This window comes from Saimiri boliviensis, chromosome 12, assembly GCF_048565385.1.
Source record: "Saimiri boliviensis isolate mSaiBol1 chromosome 12, mSaiBol1.pri, whole genome shotgun sequence".
NCBI classification, from domain to species: Eukaryota; Metazoa; Chordata; class Mammalia; order Primates; family Cebidae; genus Saimiri; species Saimiri boliviensis.
The window spans coordinates 97,150,673-97,171,125 of record NC_133460.1 but is presented as its reverse complement, the minus strand read 5'-3'; the positions used below and the strand labels follow the sequence as shown (position 1 = coordinate 97,171,125).

The window sequence follows — 20,453 nt, the reverse complement described above, 5'->3', positions numbered from 1 at the left end:
GCAGTCGAAGAAGGGGGAGATTTGTGGAGGGAGAAGCCCCAACTCTCGATTTATAAAGTTCAGATATTGTTTGCTGCTTCTGGCATTTAATGAAACAGATGGCCAAAGCCCTCCCTTAACTTACAATGGAGCAGACAGTGGTGTAATGGTGTGGGGGCCTGGAATTGTAAAATGTTGTTTGGTGATGGTATATGTTAATAAATAGCCATTTACAAGGGGGGCTAAGGGCTCCATTACTTGTTTATAAGGAAGGCCTAGGGCTCCTTGCTTCAAGTTAACAGCTCAAGGCTGCGTTCAAAGAAGGCATTGATGCAGAAGGTAAAGTGCACCCTTCATATTCTTTGTGGCATTAAAGAATGGCATGCAACCCAGAGGAAAAAAAGAAAATCATGAAAGGAAAGTAATTCAAAAATTAGGTCAAATTGTGGCTCACAATCAAGAAAAAAGATAAGATGTGTTTCCATTGTGATTAAATAATGGAGAAAAATATTCTCTTATTGGGAAGTTACCTATTTTATCTTGGAACGAACATGTTTACACGTAGCCAAAGAGCAACAGATAAAAACCCGCAGGGTTTCAACTAAATTATACCCACATGAACCCAGATAACAACTCTGAAACAATTTTTAGGTATTCTTCCAGAGAAGGCCTATATCAGGGTAACGTAGCCGTGAGCCAAATGTGAGGAGGCTCCTGACCAGCAGTATCTCGCAATAGAGAAGTGAGGTTTGACCTCGGGATCCTGAAGACAACTGGTCCTATAACAACTCCTCATTCTTTTAGGGGCAGAAATGTGCTGCATGTAACATCACCACTCCCCAGTAACCATGCTATCAACTGGTTATCAAGAGCTCATCTATGTGGCAAGAAGGCTATGCTGGGCCTTGACTAAGGCCACTTTCACTTTTATGAACCACAGCGGATCCTCCAGCTGACCACGCATCCTGCTCTGCTTTCAGGTGGGAAATTGTAAACCTGCCTAGGAATCTGCACAGGAGTCACCACCATGGTTCCCTGGCTTTCTTTTCTCTTTCATCTGTGTTTCTTCTCTTCTTTATTTTTGCCAGTTGCACAGTACTGTGGGGGAGCTGTAAAGCATCCTTTTGAGGATGAGGTAGAGGATAACAAACATCTAGAAGAAAATGAAAACACAGTTGCTAATGATGACAATACGTGCCATTGCCAAGTGGACTATGTTTGTGTCTTGTGAGAAGTAAAAGCTGCTGGGAAAGATCAGAACAAAGATGCATCATTTCTGGCTGGGAGACTGAAGAAGGCTTGAGGGAGAGTGAGGTAATTCACCTGAGATCCAGAGCACAGCCCAAAGCTCATCTGGAATATTCCAAAGGTAACATCTGTTCTTGTTGCCCACCCAATATCCGTTACCCTTTCTGAAAAAAGCTCTCAGGTTCTTCTGAGGGGACTATGCCTCAGCCATTCTGTCTGTTTGTCCAACCCCTGCAGAGGGTCCCATGTCTAGAACATCAGATCATAGATTAATGGAGTTTTTACCTAACCAGACCCAATCAGAATCAGTAATCCATTCTATTACTTTCACTGAAAGCATTCAAATGAAAAAAAAATTGCTATATTCAATGGCTGTCACTGCTATGCTAGCAAGAGTTTTGTCACCACCGGGGGAATCCTTGACGAAGGCCAGAACTCATCCACAAGCGATCTGAGAGGAGAGACGGAAAGAGCAAGACCCAGTCCTGACGACATTGTTGGAACCTTTACATTTCACTGCATTTCAAGTCGCTTTACCCTTGAACAATTTAGTTACAGGAGGTGATATATTTCCTTTTTTTTTTTTTTGCTTATGGCCAGTTTGATCTGGATTTTTGCCATATGCATGTGGAAGATTTTGACTTACAGAGGGGGCAAAAGGAGAACATTCCAGGTAGAAGTAACAGACAGCAAATGTCTAGAATGAGCGAAAAATTAAGCTAGCCTGGAGATTGCAAGCAGTTACCATACTTTCTACCCAAAGGGAGCAGCAGCAAACAAGGCGAGAAAGTTCACTGGAAAATCTTAGCGAACGGACTAAGGAAGACTTGCTGTGTTGGGCATCACCACTGGAGATTCCTAAGTGCAGAAGAAACGGCATTCACCTGGCACTCTCCAAGTAAATTGGTCAATAATATTTGAAAGAGCAAAAGACGGGAAGAAGCAGTACAGAGACCAACTAGGAGTCCCCCTCCCTAAACAGCCTAAATAACAGGGAAAAGCGTGTGAGACTGGAGGATGGCTTTGCTCCAGGTAGTACTTGGAGTGCACTAGGGGCAGCTCAACAAGTGTTGCTGAGTGAGGGTCCCAGGAGGAAGGGGGAATGGTGGTGCTATGATAGAAACAGGGACATAAGGAAAAGATGGGATTTATTATTATGTATTGTTAACATTTAAAAAATTCCTAGGTAACTCCAGAAATGGAAAAAGAAAATTTAAAAACATGAGTTTAAAATTCATCAACCTAAAAGAACTCTTAATGAACATTTTGATTTTAGTCTTTGCTCTCAGGCTGTATTTTCTTAAACCAATGACGATAATGATAATAACCAATATTTCAAAGTTTCTGATGCCTTGTTATGTGCCAGACAATGTTGTGTGCCCTTTACATGTATCTATGCCTTTACACAAATTTTCACAGTAAAGACTATTGTTATCCCTACTTTGCAGCTGAGGAAACTGAGGTACAGAGGGGTGAGATTCTTGCGAAAGGTTAATAGCTAAAAAGTGTCAGAGCCAGTGTGGCCCCAGAGCCTACTACCCCTTATCTGCTGGGACATATGCCTCTGGACACATACATAGAAATTTCACATGAATACTTAAACAAGACCAGGACTGTTTGTTCCAGCAAGAATAAGACTCCAGATGATAAATAGCTAGACATAGAAATAAAATTTCCTAACAATGACACTTGCTAAATGCCACAGGTAAGGGAGATTAGAGACTCTTCTACTGAACAGTGTTGTTTTTTCTTGGTTCTGGTTAATGCCACACAGTCTATGCTTAGCAATACAACAATTCTAAAGAACTCCTTAAGAATACACTCACTTGGGATTCCTACAGCACACAGTAGCTGCAACTGAGCACCTTCAGTCCATCCTCAACAGTGGGATCTGGTAGGGCTTGTTCATTGCTTTCAGGAACAACTGTCTGCACACCCAGAAGGGCGGTCTGACCATCTGTGAGGAAACTGAGTCTCCACAGAAGGATAAATAGTTTGTGCAGTAGAAAAACCAGGTCCTGGAGGCAGGTAACTTATGTAGACCCTGATGATATTTACTCACAGCTCCCTTGTTTCTTAAAATGGGAGTAAAAGTATCTGATCATAGAGTAATTGTGAAAGTGAAAGAAGATAATATACAACAAGTATCTAGGACTGTGGCTGCTATCTACCTATCAGAGAGTGCGTAAGTAGCAACTTTTTTTGGTTATTAATGGGCATAGTATAGTATGGATTTTGAATTTCCTGGTCAGTGAAATGAGAGAGGGGCATGGGACAGTGGGAGAACTGACATGTGATTGCTAATGTTTAATATTTCTAAGCATTTCTTTTTCTATTTACTATAACAATGAACTAGTTTAAGGAAATTGTTTACTGCCACCTATTATTTCCCAGAAGAAATAGAATTATAATGGCGTCTGACAGTAAGAGTTGGCGTAACAAAAACTCAACTGTTTGTTCTTACTCTTCTCATTTTACCACCAGTCTGTGAAAACTGGTTGTGATTCACAAACTGGCCTTTGGGAATCTTGTGTAGTGTGTCAAAAGAACAAACTTAAGTTGACATCCTAATTTTGTTGCTTTCTACAATATATGAATCTGGATAGTTACTTCACTAAGCACAGTTCGCCTCACCTGTAACATGGGGATACTGTTGCCTCCTTCACAGAACTGTTAAGAATAAAATCAGATAATACATGTAATACATGATTTAGGGTCACTTATACACTTAGGGCTCAATGAGTGCAGCTGGAAGCATCATCATAGACAGATAAGGTGCTGCATTCGAATGTTTGACACTGGAGCAAAATTCTATGTTTAAAGGCACAAGCATGTTACTAAAGAGAAACATATAAGCACATCCAAAGGTGTTCTTTAGCGTGGTAAAAACATTACCCATATTGGCCCTAAAGAGGTCACAGGACAAAGGCAATGAGTCAAGTGTACATAAATAAATTTATGCACAGAAAAAGAACCAAGAGTTTTTTTTTTTTTTTAATTCTCTTTGTAGCATTATCCTAGCTCAGATCCTAAATCTGTTTAGTCCAAAGAATCTATAGCAAATTCATTCACTTTATTCTGAAACAATAAGCACTTGATTAAAAGCTGAAGAGTAGCTTAGACGTTGAGATTTTGCTACACTAATTTCAGGCCAGGGCCCAAGTTCATCACGAGAAAGAGGAATAAGAGAAACAGTGAAAAGAAAAAGTGATAGAGACAGTGAAGTAAAAATATAAACACAGAGTACTATGAGAGAAGGTACTTTCTTCAGTGAGTAAAAATTGACGGCAGATTTTCAAGGACATTTTTCTCACAAGTCTTGAAAACTACTGTTGACTTTTCAGACATTGTAATAAGAACAATTAGAATATAACAGAATGTTTCCTGGGCAAAATGAAGGAGACAGAAGAATGAGTTTTTAAAAGAAGCTTAAACATCTAGCCACGGCATATGTAAGATTAAACCTTTTTTATTTTAAAAATTCTATTTCTATAACTTACAGATCTTGCATTGGCATTCCTAGTTACTCTTAGGAATCATTCTGACAGTGCATTTAAGCTTTCCAGATGTTTTACCTGTCATTCTACCAAAGTAAGACTGTTTAAAATGTAAAATATGATAGCAATGATAGGTGGCAATGATTCCCCAGGCTGACTCAAAAGTGACTCTATCAAAAATACACGTACTAAATAACACTGTATTAATGATGCTAGCTAGGTCAATTGCATTTAATGCTGTCTGCTTTGTTTATATTACAGATTAGCTACAAAAGACCTCTCAGCAGCTCCATAAATAAAGAAGTTAACCATACTCTTATTGGAAGGACGAACAAAATTCACTTTCTGAAGAAAACAATCTGACTGTGTGTGTGTGTGTGTAAATAGTTGGGGGCAAATGTAGATAGTGTGGGGAGAGAGGAAATAATTTGATTTGAGATTATCAAACTGAATATGGGTTAAACAATCATCTATGTCATTTCTTTTTTTTCTTTTCCTTTTTTTTTTTTTCCCCCCGAGATGGAGTATCACTCTGTCACCCAGGCTACGATCATTGTGCAGAGCTACGATCTTGGCTCACTGCAAGCTGTCACCTCCCAGGCTGAAGCGATTCTCATTCCTCAGCCTCCCAAGTAGCTGGGATTACTAGCTACTGAAACCGGCTACTTTTTTTTTTCTATTTTTTTAGTAGAGACGAGGCTTCACCATGTTGGCCAAGCTGGTTTTGAACTCCTAGCATCAAGTGATCTGCCTGCCTTGGCCTCCCAAAGTGCTGGGATTATGGGTGTGAGCCACCACACCTGGCCTATGCCGTTTTTAAAATAAGCCCTTTGCCAGCATATGCAATGCAGTGGAGAAGCCAAAGTACAGCTGTAACATGTCCTGCAAATTTCTGTCAGCGGAGCCCTTAAACAGTAACTTTGTTACATTCCTGAAGTATTTTTCATATACTTTTAGAAATAAATATACAATCAGTGATCAATCATTAACTCTTCAGAGGTAAAAGGAAATAGAGTCATGATTTCTTTTTATTCTGACTCAGAATCTTGAAAATCTTAATTTTTATTTTGACTGATTGCCAACAGCTTGAATGAATAAGACTTTCTGCTCAAAGGTATAGAAAAAATAACACACATAAAGACACAAATAAATACATACCTATGAAGAGAAACATTTAAACCTCCCAGTGATACTGTGACACTTTAAGACAGCCAATTATAATCATCAAATTTTGTGAAAGTCAATGAAAAAATCCATTTCTTGGACCCAGTTACAACATCAAAGGTCATTTGTTTCATGACCATTTTCATTATTATCTGAATTCCACTTTATTTAAACTCTGTCTACAGAGTTAGGGAATGAACAGCTTGTCTCTAGATAGCTCTCCATCTTATGTTAGGATAGAAGAAAAATTACTTTCCAGGAAATCAGCCATAGCTGCGTTCTGATGTCGAGTTTTACTATTATAATTCTGAATGAATCAATTTTCTCCTTTGTTTTCTTTCTTTTGGTTGTATGGTATGCTTACATGAAGAGTAATTTCTTTTTGGTTGAATCAGTTGCTTTTTCACTAAACTACATGTTATATGTCAATTTTTTGTACATACCTCAGTTCTTTTCAAAAAGTGTCATGATTCCATAAACTGTTTTCTATTTCCCTACTGTTTTTCCAAACACATTGGCTTTGTAGTGATTTAACTCATGGTTTTTATTAGTTGTTTGTTTTTCTGGTGTCCCTTTTAATGACCAGCAAGGACTAACTGAAGCTGCAGAATCTTCAACAGCTGCCTTGAGAATCCGTTCATTTTGTGAGTTTCCGTAGTACATTTTTATGCATACGTTCTCTACTACACTGAAATAGTGAGGATAAAATTGGTTTCATTTCAGGATCCCCAGCCCTAACATACATTAAATATTTACTAAGGAAATGAGTAAGCAGAAGAAAGAAAAGAAGAAAGGAAAGAAGGAAGGAAATAAATGCTTGCCTTATTCGAATTAATAAAAGACTAAAAAACATGAGTGGTAGATGATTATTTAGTGGCTGCTGGATTTTATAAACTTAATTTTTGTTGCTTACTAATTTCAATTTCCCCATCTGCTTTTGGAGAGTTTTACAGATAATCAAGTGGACATATGCACAGATCCTGGTACCAATGGAACAGTTTTCACCTGTCTTCACAACAGACCATATGCAAAATGACTCAAATGAGGAGCCATGCCAAGCCATTTCTGTTCACTTTACAAATTTAAGAACAATCAAGGTTTAAAAATTTTTTTAAATGACCTGCAATCTTTCTTTTAAATAAAGCAATTCCTTGGTTTGGTATACTACAGAATATATAACTATTTTCAGACACATGAATTTATCATATGAAAATAATGAAGCTTATGTTATACGCAGGTAAATGCTTGCACTGCACAAAGAGTACATTCATTTCTTTTTACATTTGTGAAGATGAGCACATGATTCAATATCATAACATTTCTTAAATCAGAAGCACTTGTTGACACGCAACACAGCTATGTAGTTTTGGTAAGAGGAAGAGTGAGAGAATGCGGCTTTTCTTTCTGAAATAAAAGCTCACCAGGGCTGGAAGCAAAAGCCATATGAATGGGAGGGATATAACAGGGAAAGCAAAATCAGAGCATTCAATACAAGGCTTTGGGACATAAACCCTGCTTCTACTTCTCTAGAGAGAGCTTTCCTATGAGATAACCAAAACAATGAAGCAGAGAGGTTGGTAAAATGTTTGTGCCTCTTCCCAGGTCCAGAATACATGGTATATCATATGGGATGGTAATGAGAAACTAAACAAAACCACCACTGCATTTGGTCCCCAGAGACCCTATCAGGTTATGGCATTGGTTGAAAATACCTGAATATCCTGGCAGATACCAAGATCCCAGCTGTGCCTAGTGAAAAATATTGTCATGCATATGAACACGTGGACTTAAGAGTACCCTTGGTTCAGATGTAGCAAGGTGATGTCCATCTGGGAATTTTTATTTCTGTTTAGACTCTAGACACATCCCAAAAGCAGATGAGTCAGTGATTGACTGAGTTTGCCTACAAAGAGAAACCCATGTAGATTTCACCAGAGTAATTTTCTTCCGCAGGCTTCTGAAACAACCATGTTATTATGATTTCCCTATAGAAAGCCCAGTCAAAGGTTGCAGAAGTTGTTTGTGCTTCACCCTCTCTAAATGACTTGCAAATTTATTCAAACACAATATTGAGGAGATGCTTTATTTGTTGAAATAACTGTCTGCAGTGTCCTGCACTAAAGGGTGAGGTACATCAAGCAGAAACATGGACAGAAATACATTGGTTTCAAAACCCATAAATCCTTATTTGAATCTGCCAACCTGAAAGCCACATAGAGCCCACATAAACTATTTTTCCTAAATGCTACATCTGATTAAACCATACCATTAAATGACAGCTGAACTTTAACATTAATATGATATTATTTAAATAACCACATGCATTTTTTTACACTAAAAATGATGAATGATTTCTAGACAGCTCAATTGACATAAAGCAGGAGGACTCTTTAATAAGATTTGACAAAATGGAGACATATGCAGAATATTCGTTACAGCTCACGACGCAGGAGCCCTCCCAGGGAAGCAACAGAGGTTTTTCCCCTCCCCTTCCTTTCTTTTTTATTGTCTATAGGCACTGAAGCATTCCTTTCAATCGCCACTTTCCTTCTCTGTGAATTCTGAGTTTTTCTTAGGCCATTTACATATTACTCTTAATCAGAGAATTTGGTGGCTTATGATTCCGAGTTGGGGGGGGTGTTCAAGAAAAGGAGGGGGAATGTCACATTATGCCAGCCTTGGCTGGAAATATCCCAAGAACTTTAGGCTTGCTACTGGTCAGACTGCTTAGAAAAATCTTATCAGCCTTGAAGACCAAATCACTAGACATTTGATTGGTTCTTATGCAATAAATCTCTAACACAGCAAATATACTTTCAGCAAATTATTGTATATGGATATGTGATCAGAGAAGATTTCAGTTATTTTTAGATGGTTGTCTCTATAGTATCGACTATAAAGATTTCCTTCTTTAAAATTCTAATTAAGCCATTCCAGAGGCCATTTTCAGTGTTTCTGGTTGGTTCACTTTTTTATGCACAGTTCCAAACTGACAGTCATGCTAGATGATATTTTTATTTAGTAGATTCCGAATGTGAAATAATTTTAGGCTGAATGTACTTAGAAGAACATTACCTACATTCATTCATTTTCTCATCCTATTTAGCATATTTTCTGTCAATCAAAGTTGAGTTACACATATAAAACATGAACGTTTGTTCGCTAACTCAATGAATTCATATTATTCACATAATCTTGATGCTTTATAAATCATCTTTAAGTGCATACATAAAACAGAAATGTTTCCCCAAACAGCGTCACTTGAAGAAATAAAAACAAGGCAACAGAGGACAAAGCTAATATCAAGAGTGCTCCTGAAAATGGCAGGTCTGCATTCCCTCCATGAGAACAAGGCCATCGAAATAGAAAATAAAATCAGCCTGCTCCTGCCATGGGGCCTTCCTCAGGCTATAAAAAAATACTTCTTTTCTAACCCTAATTTTTTCCATAGCTTGAGGTTACCCCCCTAGCTCAAGCCTTCTCTTTAATCTATGTTAATATGTGTCCCTGTCCAAACAAGAGTTAATATCCGTGCTCCGTTATTTCAAAAGGGTCCTGACACAGAGTACTAAGAGCAGAAGCTCAAAAGCCTGTAATATGTCCTGTTGCAATCGAATAAAAACATAGTATTTTAAAAAAGAGACAGAGAGAAAGATAGGTCCCTACCTTGCTCTTACCTTCGCAACATCCCCGTCAGAATCCTGGAGCTTTTTCCCAAATTAGCATCTGTTTCCCGAAGCTATGAGGAGAACAGCAATGTTAAAAGAAAACAAAAAGTTCACGCAATTGGATTATTCCTAAAGTGCACGGCAAGCGACAATTTATTTCACGATAGAAAATCCAAACAATAAAAATGTTCAGATATACAAAAATAAATACATTTCTGACAGCTACATAAACTTGGAAAATTCTTAGATTTGGAGAATGACATGGGAGAGGTAATCCTGGAAGCTTTAAGCTGGGTACTAGAACCAGACATAAAAGCAAAGCACAGGCTGAAAAAGTTTCATATACGTTTGGTAATTCATCTCCAACTTATGAATGCTCAAAGTCCTAAAAAGTTAACAAAAATGAACTGCAGAAAGACGACCACCAATAATTTTACAGTTTTCACTCTAAAGGATGGACATACTCCAAAATCTCCCTCAGTGACCATCTCCTCTATAAGAAGTAACTAAAACACTCCCCTGGGAGCATTCTAGGATGGAGACATAGAGTCAGCTGCTATTTCCTCCATCTCAGCCTCTTTTACTTTGCACAGATCTTATACCCTCTTTCACCTTAGATACTCACATCTACCCAACTGCTATTGTTTATGTCCCAGTGCCTTTCATTTATGTCTTCATTTACTGAATATGTGAAAAAACTGTATCACTTGTACTTACTCTTTCACGTGCTCGCTGTATCTTTTCTCTGTCATGACTAAGGTTTTCCAACATCTCCTGACCAATTTGCTCTATAAAAGAGAAAATTTGATTAAGGAAAAATGATTTGAAGTGCATATGAGAGTAACTTTCAGAAGTACCAAAATGACATAAAAATGTTAAAGTAGCATGCATTATACATCAGACATATATTTCAATTCATGTATTTGAAAAATATAAACAATATTGGATAAATTTACTTATTTATCTTAGGTATAATTAGATATTTGACCTGTAGAACATAACCAACATGAGAATAATGATTTAGAGGTGATGTCTTGCCCAGGCCACACCAGCAAATATCAGCAAAGGTGGAGGAGATCTGAGGTCCATTAGTCTATTTTGCCATCATGGAATTTAGCTGTTGGTTTTTACAGGTTGTAAGTAATGTTAATGATTCTGCTCTCCCTTTCCCTTTTCATTTTGCTATGTATGTCAGACTCCATTTAGAACAATTTTAATTTTAGTGTATTCACCCTGCATACATAATCCTCATACGCTCACTGACTGTAGCTTATGGGTAGTGAAACTATCTTTAGGCTTCTGTTTCCTTCAAGGCAAAGGCTCATTTAATGTGTTATCAGGGGCTGCAGGTACTTGAGTCAACTCAAGGTGAGGTTCATTCCTTCTCAAGTAGTTGAGGGGAGCTCATGCTGGAGACAGTGTTTTCACCCCAGAACTCTGAAACCTTTGTACTATTATAGGCAATTTAGAACATTCATTAAAAAGCCACACTGCTGAGTTCTAATGACATTTTCCCGTGCCATGATCATATCATTTGGTTGACACTAGGCAGTCTCTTCTCCAATTGTAGACCGTTTTTACAAGTCAGTAGGTAGGGCCTGACCTCACAAATATCCAGCTGCCTTGAATAAATCATTTTCAGACTCGTTCTCCATTACCTGGGAGGTGCCTTATTCCATACTAGAAGGATGCCAATTGATCCGCCTCTTGTATAATCTTGGCCACCTGTCTGACTGCCTTGTTTTACATCTCTCTCTCCTTTTCCCTCTTGCATTGTCTCTTTACTCATACCTATAACAGTAATTTCTGGCTTATTAACATATAGAAGTATTCAAACAAGCATCTATTATAATAATAACAAATAATTTAATGAAGTCAGTAAGATGTCACCATGGTAGTTATTTGGCTCACATATACATACTGCTAGACTTTTTTTAAAAAGAACACTCTAAAAGTATAGAGCAGTAGTTAGGCAACACTGAGAGCTGTGGCTGTGAACTCACACTGCCTGAGCCAACATCCCAGCGCCGGCTTTTACTAGCTGTGTGGCTAACTTCACTGTGCCTCAGTTTATCCATAAATGAGAATAATAATAATAGTACTATATCATGAGATGGTTATAAGAGTTTGATAAGGTAATTCAGTCACAATATTTAGCACAGTGACTGGCCTACAGCAATAATAAGCATTTATTGAATGATGACTGATACAAAAACACCAATGGACTATTATGACTTTGACATTCTCCTATCTTAGTCCTGTTGTAGCTCACTTGAACTGCAATTTTATTCACAGGATGAAATACCTATCCTGCCTTTCTCACCAAGTTGGTCCAATGACATAACCTAAGTAAAAATGTTGTGGAAGCCATAGGGTCTCATAACAAGTCATGTCATGATGTAGAATGTAAGAGTCAGAGCATTCAGCAAATCATCATTGAGTCTCCACTGTGTGTCAGGTACAAGTGCCAGGGATATGGCCAGGAAACCACAAGTGTTTGCACTCACGAAACTTCCATGCCATCAGCGAGGATTAGGCAGTTAAAAAACTGTTACAGAAGAGTTACAGACAAATGTTAACAGAAGAGTTTGCATTTCAAGGCACATCAGAAAAAGCACTGCATAGTCCCTTAATGACAGAAAATCTAACTCATAGAAAAACAATTACATACACCATCATAAATATATTTTTGACAGCATACAAATTTTTAACATTCTTTCCTAGTATATTGGCTTCTCTTAGACTTATTTCAGCTCTTTATTATTAACTCCATACAATTTACCCTTAAGGTAAAATTGGGTAAGATATGTGGCTCCCAGGGGAAGTATCACAGAAGTGGAAGATGATATCAATAATGGAGAAGAGGGAAACAACTAAAGCTGAATTTTTTTCTTTTCTTGCATGACAATATTCAACTTTGTCATGCTGTTACGACTTTTACTTGAATTTCTTTTATCAACATAATAGAGCAATTATAGTTCATTTTTCACTTAAAACCTTTAATATATATGAGCACCATGAACACTGTAATTATTTCAGCAAAATACCATTTATATCATATTTTCTCCTGTTCAGATTGATGATATTATCACATGTAATCTAAAACAAAGAGGAGGTCAGGTGCAGTGGCTCAAGCCTGTAAATTCCAAGACTTTGGGAGGCTGAGGCGAGTGGATCACCCGAGGTTGAGAGTTCAAGACCAGACTGACCAATGTGGAGAAACCCCGTCTCTACTAAAAATACAAAATTAGCCGGGGGTGGGGGCACATGCCTGTAATCTCAGCTCCTCGGGAGGCTGAGGCAGGAGAATCACTTGAACCCTGGACTGGGAGGTTGCAGTGAGCTGAGATCACTCCATTGCACTTCAGCCTGGGCAACAAGAGTGAAACTCCATCTCAAATAAATAAAATAAAATAAAAAAACAAAGACGAAATAGGCTATGACTATTGTGTCTGTGGCCAGTATAGTAACCCCAGTAGGTATCTGTGGAAAGAATGAAGAAGTAAAAAAGTTAAAGTATGTGTAAGGTTTGTGACCTATTCTTGCTCTGGAGAAGTCAACATCAGAAAGCAGGTAATAGATTCATCATCCTATCAGGTTCACTGAGGGGAACCTATAGTCTGCTGCTGAAGGAATCAACGAGCAAGAAGTGAAGATCTGGGTCTTTTCAGGAGTTCTAAACCACTCCCACAATCTCCTTGCCTCCCCAGACATAGCTCAGCATCTCAAGTACTAACTCCATCTAGCAAGAGAAGACATTGGCAACAGGGTCTGCCGCCTGCTCTTAACACCCAAAGGCCATGCAGTGTTGGAAAAGCAATTCTTTTTCATTTCTTTCGTGCTGTCTCCCATTTTAAGGTTCTACTAAAGAAAATTTCAGGCCAAATATATCACAATGATTACTATTATGGAATGACAAATAATTCATGTAAAGAAAGTTATTTGGGTTTTTATTTTTCCATCATGGGGCCCATGTTTCTAGTCAAACCAAACCAAAACAAGACAACAAATTAGAGGGGATTATTTTTAATACAGACTATCTTTGGTTTTGTGATTATTTCATTAAATAATTAGAAACATTGTTAGGTTTATTTTTCTTGAATAATTTAACTTAAGATGTAAGCATTCACCAAAAACACCAAAAAAGAAAGAACACTAGCTCAGCGGCCTAAGGCAACGGCAGATGTAATATTTAAATTTTCAGTTCTTTAACTTCCATAGTGCCTTAAGAATAGAATGGCCATACTGCTGCTCTTGAAGTAATTTGAGAAAACATAAATTTTATGAATATTGTACTTGTTGACTGCAAGGGTCTTCTTGAGATTAAGAAACAATGGGAACTGTAACAAGAAATAAAAACTGATGCTGTATGCTGGAATTCTACATGCCAGTATGAGCATGATAAATGAATTCCCGGAAGGAAGAGTTCCTTCCTGTACTTCTCTCCTTTCCACAGGGGTCTTGGGAATCATCCTGGGAGTAGAGCTCTCAAACACATGAATTTTTGTTTTTACAGTTATCCAGAATCAGTCATATCCTTGATCCATAGCTCCCTTTTTATAGGAAAACACATGTGCAAAAGGGTTTTTGGCTAACATTTCCTTTACTCTCCAATCTTTTGGAAGATATACACAATAGGCATTGAATACTTTCCTGCCCTGTAATGAAATAGAGAAAGAAGCAGACAACTTCAAATCTAGCAACATGCTTCCTGAAGGACTGGCCTGACATCATGAAAATAAGACTTCATTTGAAGAGCTTATATCACTGAAAGCATCATGTCTCTTCACTCATAAAATAATAATGCCATCGGAACAACAGGGTAAGTCTGTCATAAGACTAACATGAATAAACACTTAAAAAAAAACTTATTAGACCTGTATTTTGGAGGTGAGCAGTTTAAAATATTCTCTATAAGAAATCAGGACTCAATGAAGCTCACATCATGTTATAAACTGGCTGAAAGGGAAGGAGCCTCAAATCTAATTCACCAGGAAATATCCCATTTGATACACTCTAAATATTTAAAATATTTAAAATTAAATATTTTTTAAAAAGCATTATGCTACACAGGGGACACTCTCCAGAAGATAGTGATTATCCTCAGCACACCTATATTTATTTAATTTTCTTTTAATAAACTTTGTTAAGAATGTGGTTTCCAACAAATTATCTTAACAAGTGAAAACAGCAAGTTGGGCCTTCCTTAAAGAACTAAGAGAAAATAAGGTTATCTTCTGGCAGTTGAAAACTTCACCAGCAATGTTAGTGGCAGGTGGAAGGCATTCACAGTTATACCACTGTTGTTTGCATATAGGAACTTTTGTGAAATGCAGGAGTTCTGCAAAAGAGCTATGCTGAAGCGTGTGTTTTCATATGTGTATTGCAGAACACCAATCAGACAGATGAAAAAACTTGAAGTGATGCTTCCTAACAATTTGGAGCACTGAATTTTGAACAGGACTTGGGAACTTCTGGCCAGTTAGTCTAATAAAGGTAGAAAACTTGCTGCTTCAGGAAGCAGAGGGATAGATTCACATACAGCTTTCTCAGGAGGGATCTGACCATGGAGTGGTTGGGTCAGTCCCTCTTTGGCATTTTAGCCAAACTTCCTGGGCACTGCCTCTGTAATCACACCCTGAATAGCTAGGTTATCTTCTATACTGATGTTACTCAGGCTTGAAGAGTCTTTTGAATTTCTGATACCTGGAAAAACAGGACAATGGAAAAGAGTTCTTCAACATCTTTCATTATTTGACAACCTAAGGCATGTGAGGAACTTCTGTTTCCAGTTAGGATGTAGAAAGATGCCATAGAAAGATGCAAATGGCCATTCCCAAGGAAACAAGAAAAACCCAGACAAAATAGTTACCAAACTTTCCTGGAGAAGTAAGTAGATGAGAAAAAGCTCTGATGAATTCTAGAGAGAAACAAGTACTTCATGTGTGAGCAAACAGTTGTGGCAACTTTGATACCAACTTTGACATAGGTGCCTGTTCTGAGAATGAGCCTGACATAAATGGAATTTATAGGGATGAGAGAAATCATTAGGCATTAAATGATGATGTAGCCTTACAAAACAGAATGGAATCTAGATGAACTCTAAACACAAAAACAAATTGCTTGGTCTGTTATTTCTCCCTAAATATTCATATTTGCCAAATAAGAGGCAATAAAGAAGGAGCTGGTCGGTAAAGAGAAATCACATATTCCCACACATTCTTGTGTGCTTATGTTTTAAGACGCTGTCAGAGTTGAATCTAAAGGTGAATTTAAAAATATATGAAACTGCATATCAATCAACTCCCAGCTCAAACACTGACAATATGTTTTGTTTGTTTGTTCTAAGAAGTGGCATAAACACAGGTTGGAGTACGCTAATCACAGATGAATCCAATCTTACTACAGCTTCAGCTCAGCACCAACTCAACTTTTGGAAGAAACTGATCCTTCTATTATCTAAATACAAGATAGAGTAAAATGTTTTTAGAGGAAAACAAACCCAGGATGTTATATTTCAGATTTTCTTGTTCTTTTTTATACAATGTGTGGAATACCATACAATTATGAAATGCCAAAAGGCATGAAAGAATATTCATCAAGAGAAAAATACAGTCTATATGAGTAGGCCAATAGATTCTAGTCACTACTGTTAGCAGACAAAGATTTTAGAACTATTATAATTGTGTTAAAGAATTTGTAAGAAAAGATAAACATAATTGCTGAAGGTAAGAGTTTATCAAGAAACAAATGGAAACTCTAAAAAGAAACCAAATAAAATTCAAGTGAAAAAAAAATTAAAATTAATTCACTACATGTACCAGATAGAATATCCTTTACTATAGAATAAAAGATCACTGAACATAAATATAATTAATAGAAACTATCTAAACTGAAGGAGAAAAAAAGTTAAAAAAAATAAACACAGTATCAATAACTTGTGAGATCATAACAGGTGGTCTTCCATACATGAGAATCTAATAAGATTCTCAGAAAAAGAGATTATTAGAGACAAAAAATAGTATGGAATAAATATCTGAAGAACTGTCAAACTTTTCCAATTTGTATTTTTTAAAAAAGCTAATCCACATACCAAAGAAGCTTAACAACCTCTGAGCAAGAGAAATACAATAAAAAACATACCTAGTTATCTCATAGTCAAATTTCTGAAAACTAAAGATAAATTTAAAATCTTGGCTGGTTGCAGATCCCAGCACTTTGGGAGGCCAAGGCAGGCAGATCACCTGAGGTCAGGAGTTCAAGACCAGCCTGGCCGACATGGTGAAATCCCATCTCTACTAAACATACAAAAATCAGCTGGGCATGGTGGTGGGCGCCTGTAGTCCCAGTTACTCTACTCAGGAGACTGAGGCAGGAGAACTACTTGAACCCAGGAGGAAGTGGTTGCAGTGAGCTGAGACTGCGTGACTCTACTCCAGCTTGGGTGACAGAGCAACACTTCATCTCAAAAAAAAAAAAAAAAAAAAAAAAAAATCTTAACAGTGGAACAAAAGATACATTCAGGAGAGCAATAATAAGAATGAGGCTGAATTTTCATTAGAGACAATACAAACACACAATGGAACAACGTTCTAAGGTGCTAAAAGAAAAAATAAAAGGTCATTCTATTATTCCATATCCAGCAATAAAAGCCTACAAAAATCCAGGTGAAATAAAGATATTTTTTGATAACCAAAAAGTATTACCCAACAGAAGTAAGCTGCAGGTAATGTTAAGGGAAATTATTCCGGCTGAAGGGAAATCACACTAGATGGAAACCCAAATGTACAAGAAAGAATGCTGAACAATGGAAACGGTAAATCTGTGGATAAACACAAAAGCAGGCCAGGCGCGGTAGCTCATGCCTATAATCTCAGCACTCTGAGAGGCTGAGGTGGGTGGATTACTTGAAGCCAAGAGTTCTGATCAGCCTGACCAACATGGCAAAACTCTTGTCTCTACTAAAAAATACAAAAATTAGCCAGGTGGTGGTGTGCGCCTATAATCTCAGCACTTTGGAAGGCTGAGGAGGGCAGATCACTTGAGGTCAGGAGTTTGAGACCAGCCTGGCCAACTTGGTGAAACCCCATAGCTACCAAAACACACAAAACCTTAGCCATGCATGGTGGCACATGCCTGTAGTCCCAGCTATTCGGGAGGCTGATGTGGGAGAATCAGGTGAACCCAGGAGGCGGAGGTTGCAGTGAGGCGAGATTGCACCACTGCACTCCAGCTTGGCTGACAGAGACAGGCCCTGTCTCAAAATAAATAAATAAATAAATAAATAAATAAATAAATAAATAAAAGCATTTTTCTCTTATATTCTTTCAAACTAATTAACTGTTTAAAATAAAAATAGTGATAATATATGCAGAAGCAAAATGTATGAAAACCATGGCACAAAAGATGAAGAGGAGGTAAACAGAAGTATACTGTTGACTGGCTCTTGACTTGTATGTAAAGTGGCATATTTATTTAAGGTAGGCTGTAATAAATTAGGGATAAAAGCCTGAATTTCTGAGTTTCTCCAATATAATACAGTATCCACTAGCTACATGGGGCTATTTAAACTTAAATTAATAAAATAAAATAAGACTTTAGTTTCTCAATAGCACTATCCACATTTCAAGTGCTCAGTACCTACATGTGATTAGTGACCACTGTATTGGAGAATGAGGAAATACAACCATCTCTAAAATGATCTCCAAATTCTCTTGTCTTTAAGACTCACTCAAAGAAATCAAGAAGTATTCACTTGGGGTTTAATTTAGGTAAAACATTTCCTTTCTCTGGGCCTCAGTTTCCTTAAATGTAAAATGAGTCTTAAACTAGATGATCTTTAGTGTCCCTTCTGGCTTTAAAATATTAGAACTCAGGCTGGGCACGGTGGCTAATCCCAGCACTTTTGGGAGGCTGAGGTGGGTGGATCACAAGGTCAAGAGATTGAGATTATCCTGGTCGACATGGTGAAACCCCATCATCTCTACTACAAATACAAAAATTAACTGGGCATGGTGGCGTGTGCCTGTAGTCGCATCTACTCGGGAGACAGAGGCAGGAGAATCACTTGAACCCAGGAGGCACAGGTTGCAGTGAGCTGAGATCACGACACTCACTGCACTCCAGCCTGTGCGACAGAGTGAGACTCCATGTCAAAATAAATAAATAAATAAAAGAATTCAGTGACTCTAAACACTGAATGACTCTTTTTCTCCATAGAGCATATAAGCAAACTAGAACATGAGGCCAAATTAGGTTCATAGACGTATTCTCATCCTGCCCCGAGAATAAAGTTTTTAAAAACCCAAAAAAACAGAAACTTAAATGCTTTTAAGCAGATCATATTGTTTCCATTTTGCCTAAGTCCTCAACATTAGATTGCTACCTACAGTAGCCTGCTTGGTCTCTGAGGACATTAGCATTTACTATGTACTATAAAATATTTACAGGCACTTTGATGATGACATTATTAAAAAATTGTACATTCATATCAACTAAAAGTAAACTTAATGTGTTCTTAAAGAAATACAGTGAAAGACCATGCCTCTGTGTGTGTGTGTGTGTGTGTGTGTGTGTGTGTGTGTGTGTATGTTTAAGCAATTATGAGTTAACACTACCTTCTCAGCAGCTGAGTATGTATTCTATTTTGCTTTAAGATGATCAAATCTATCATTAAGCAATTAAAAAAATCATCAGTGCTACTTTCATCAAAGTCATAGTAGCAGAACCTCCCCTTAGTTACCTAGTTTGCTGCAGATAATTAACAAACACTATTCCCAGAGCCCTCAGACATCAGTCAGTGAAGCTGTGCTACCAGTAATGATGCTCGGGAATGAGCAGGTACTATGTAAATTGAGGTTGTTAAACAAAAGGAACCATGTTAATTACAGTTCCATTCAAAAACCGAGAATGAATCCATTCTATTCTATAAAATGAGACTCGAGCAGCAGGAAGGACATCCCTTTTTCACAATTCAATAAAGCCTGTAAAAAACCAGGAGATGAAGCAGCAGAAAACCTGAATGGGCAAAACTGTCAAAACACATTCCAAAGGCTCACTTGTGGAATTTACCAAACAAGTATTTACTTAACAGACAAGGGAGACGTGTTCAGCGTCATCCAGCTCTCCAGGGTAAATGCATTACTCATTCTAAAAAAACAAAAAGTGCTTAAAGAATTGAGAAGTGACTAGAAAGTAATTAGAAAGGCTTTTTAGAAATCGTTCTGAGCTGAGTTAATCACTATCTGTACTCTTTGTGAACTCTGCACACATTGCTATCACTGAATGTATAGCTTTTTAATTATCTGTTTATTTGAGAAGTCACTATTGGATGGACCACAGGACTTATGTGGCTAGCAAACGTGTTTTGCTTTTATGAACACTATTTTAAGCATTTTTGAGCCAGTTGGCAATCACAACAAAAATTTTTTTCAACAGGAGGTTTCATATAAAATGATAAACTTCTAGTTTCTTTTGAAATTTGGAATATCTGGCAACACTGAGTTCCCATTCCCACTTGGTAAACACAGGCTGGAACCGAGTTACGGTTTCTCTCTTTAGAAGAGCCAGGTTCTATCCAGTTTGTCACCTCCCTACTGGCTTGTTTCACTCATTTCAGCTCTCTGCTTGGCTGCCGAAGGAATAGATGTTTGTTACTCCTTGCTTAAATGTTATTTTCCATTAGACTCTAAATGACTTTAAAGATGAGGCCATGTCTCCTTCTTGGTATATGCTGCATTTTAAGAGGCAGTAGAGGGCATATGCGGGTGCTCATGAAATTTTTGTTCATTGGAACCACTCAACTTAAAAATACGGTCAAGTCCTTTATACATTTATAAGAATAGAATAAAAAATTTTTAGAACAAATGTGGGCAGTAAAAGTAACGGTGCAAATGAG

The 20,453-nt window shown here is 37.5% G+C and overlaps 1 protein-coding gene across 7 annotated transcripts in view; it reads right to left on the bottom strand.

Annotated features, from left to right (window-relative positions):
- The window catches only part of VTI1A (vesicle transport through interaction with t-SNAREs 1A), a 389,946-nt gene that overhangs the window by 160,280 nt on the left and 209,213 nt on the right, over positions 1–20,453 (bottom strand). For 5 of the 7 annotated variants that reach the window (XM_074382882.1, XM_074382883.1, XM_003922196.4 and 2 more), the window contains 2 exons: positions 10,274–10,344; positions 9,566–9,627 (listed from right to left, as the gene is read on the bottom strand). In XM_074382882.1, coding sequence (XP_074238983.1) covers positions 9,566–9,627; positions 10,274–10,344 — 133 coding nt within the window. Of the gene's footprint in view, positions 1–9,554; positions 9,628–10,273; positions 10,345–20,453 lie in introns of those variants that run through there. The other 2 variants (XM_074382886.1, XM_074382887.1) reach the window with 1 other exon arrangement.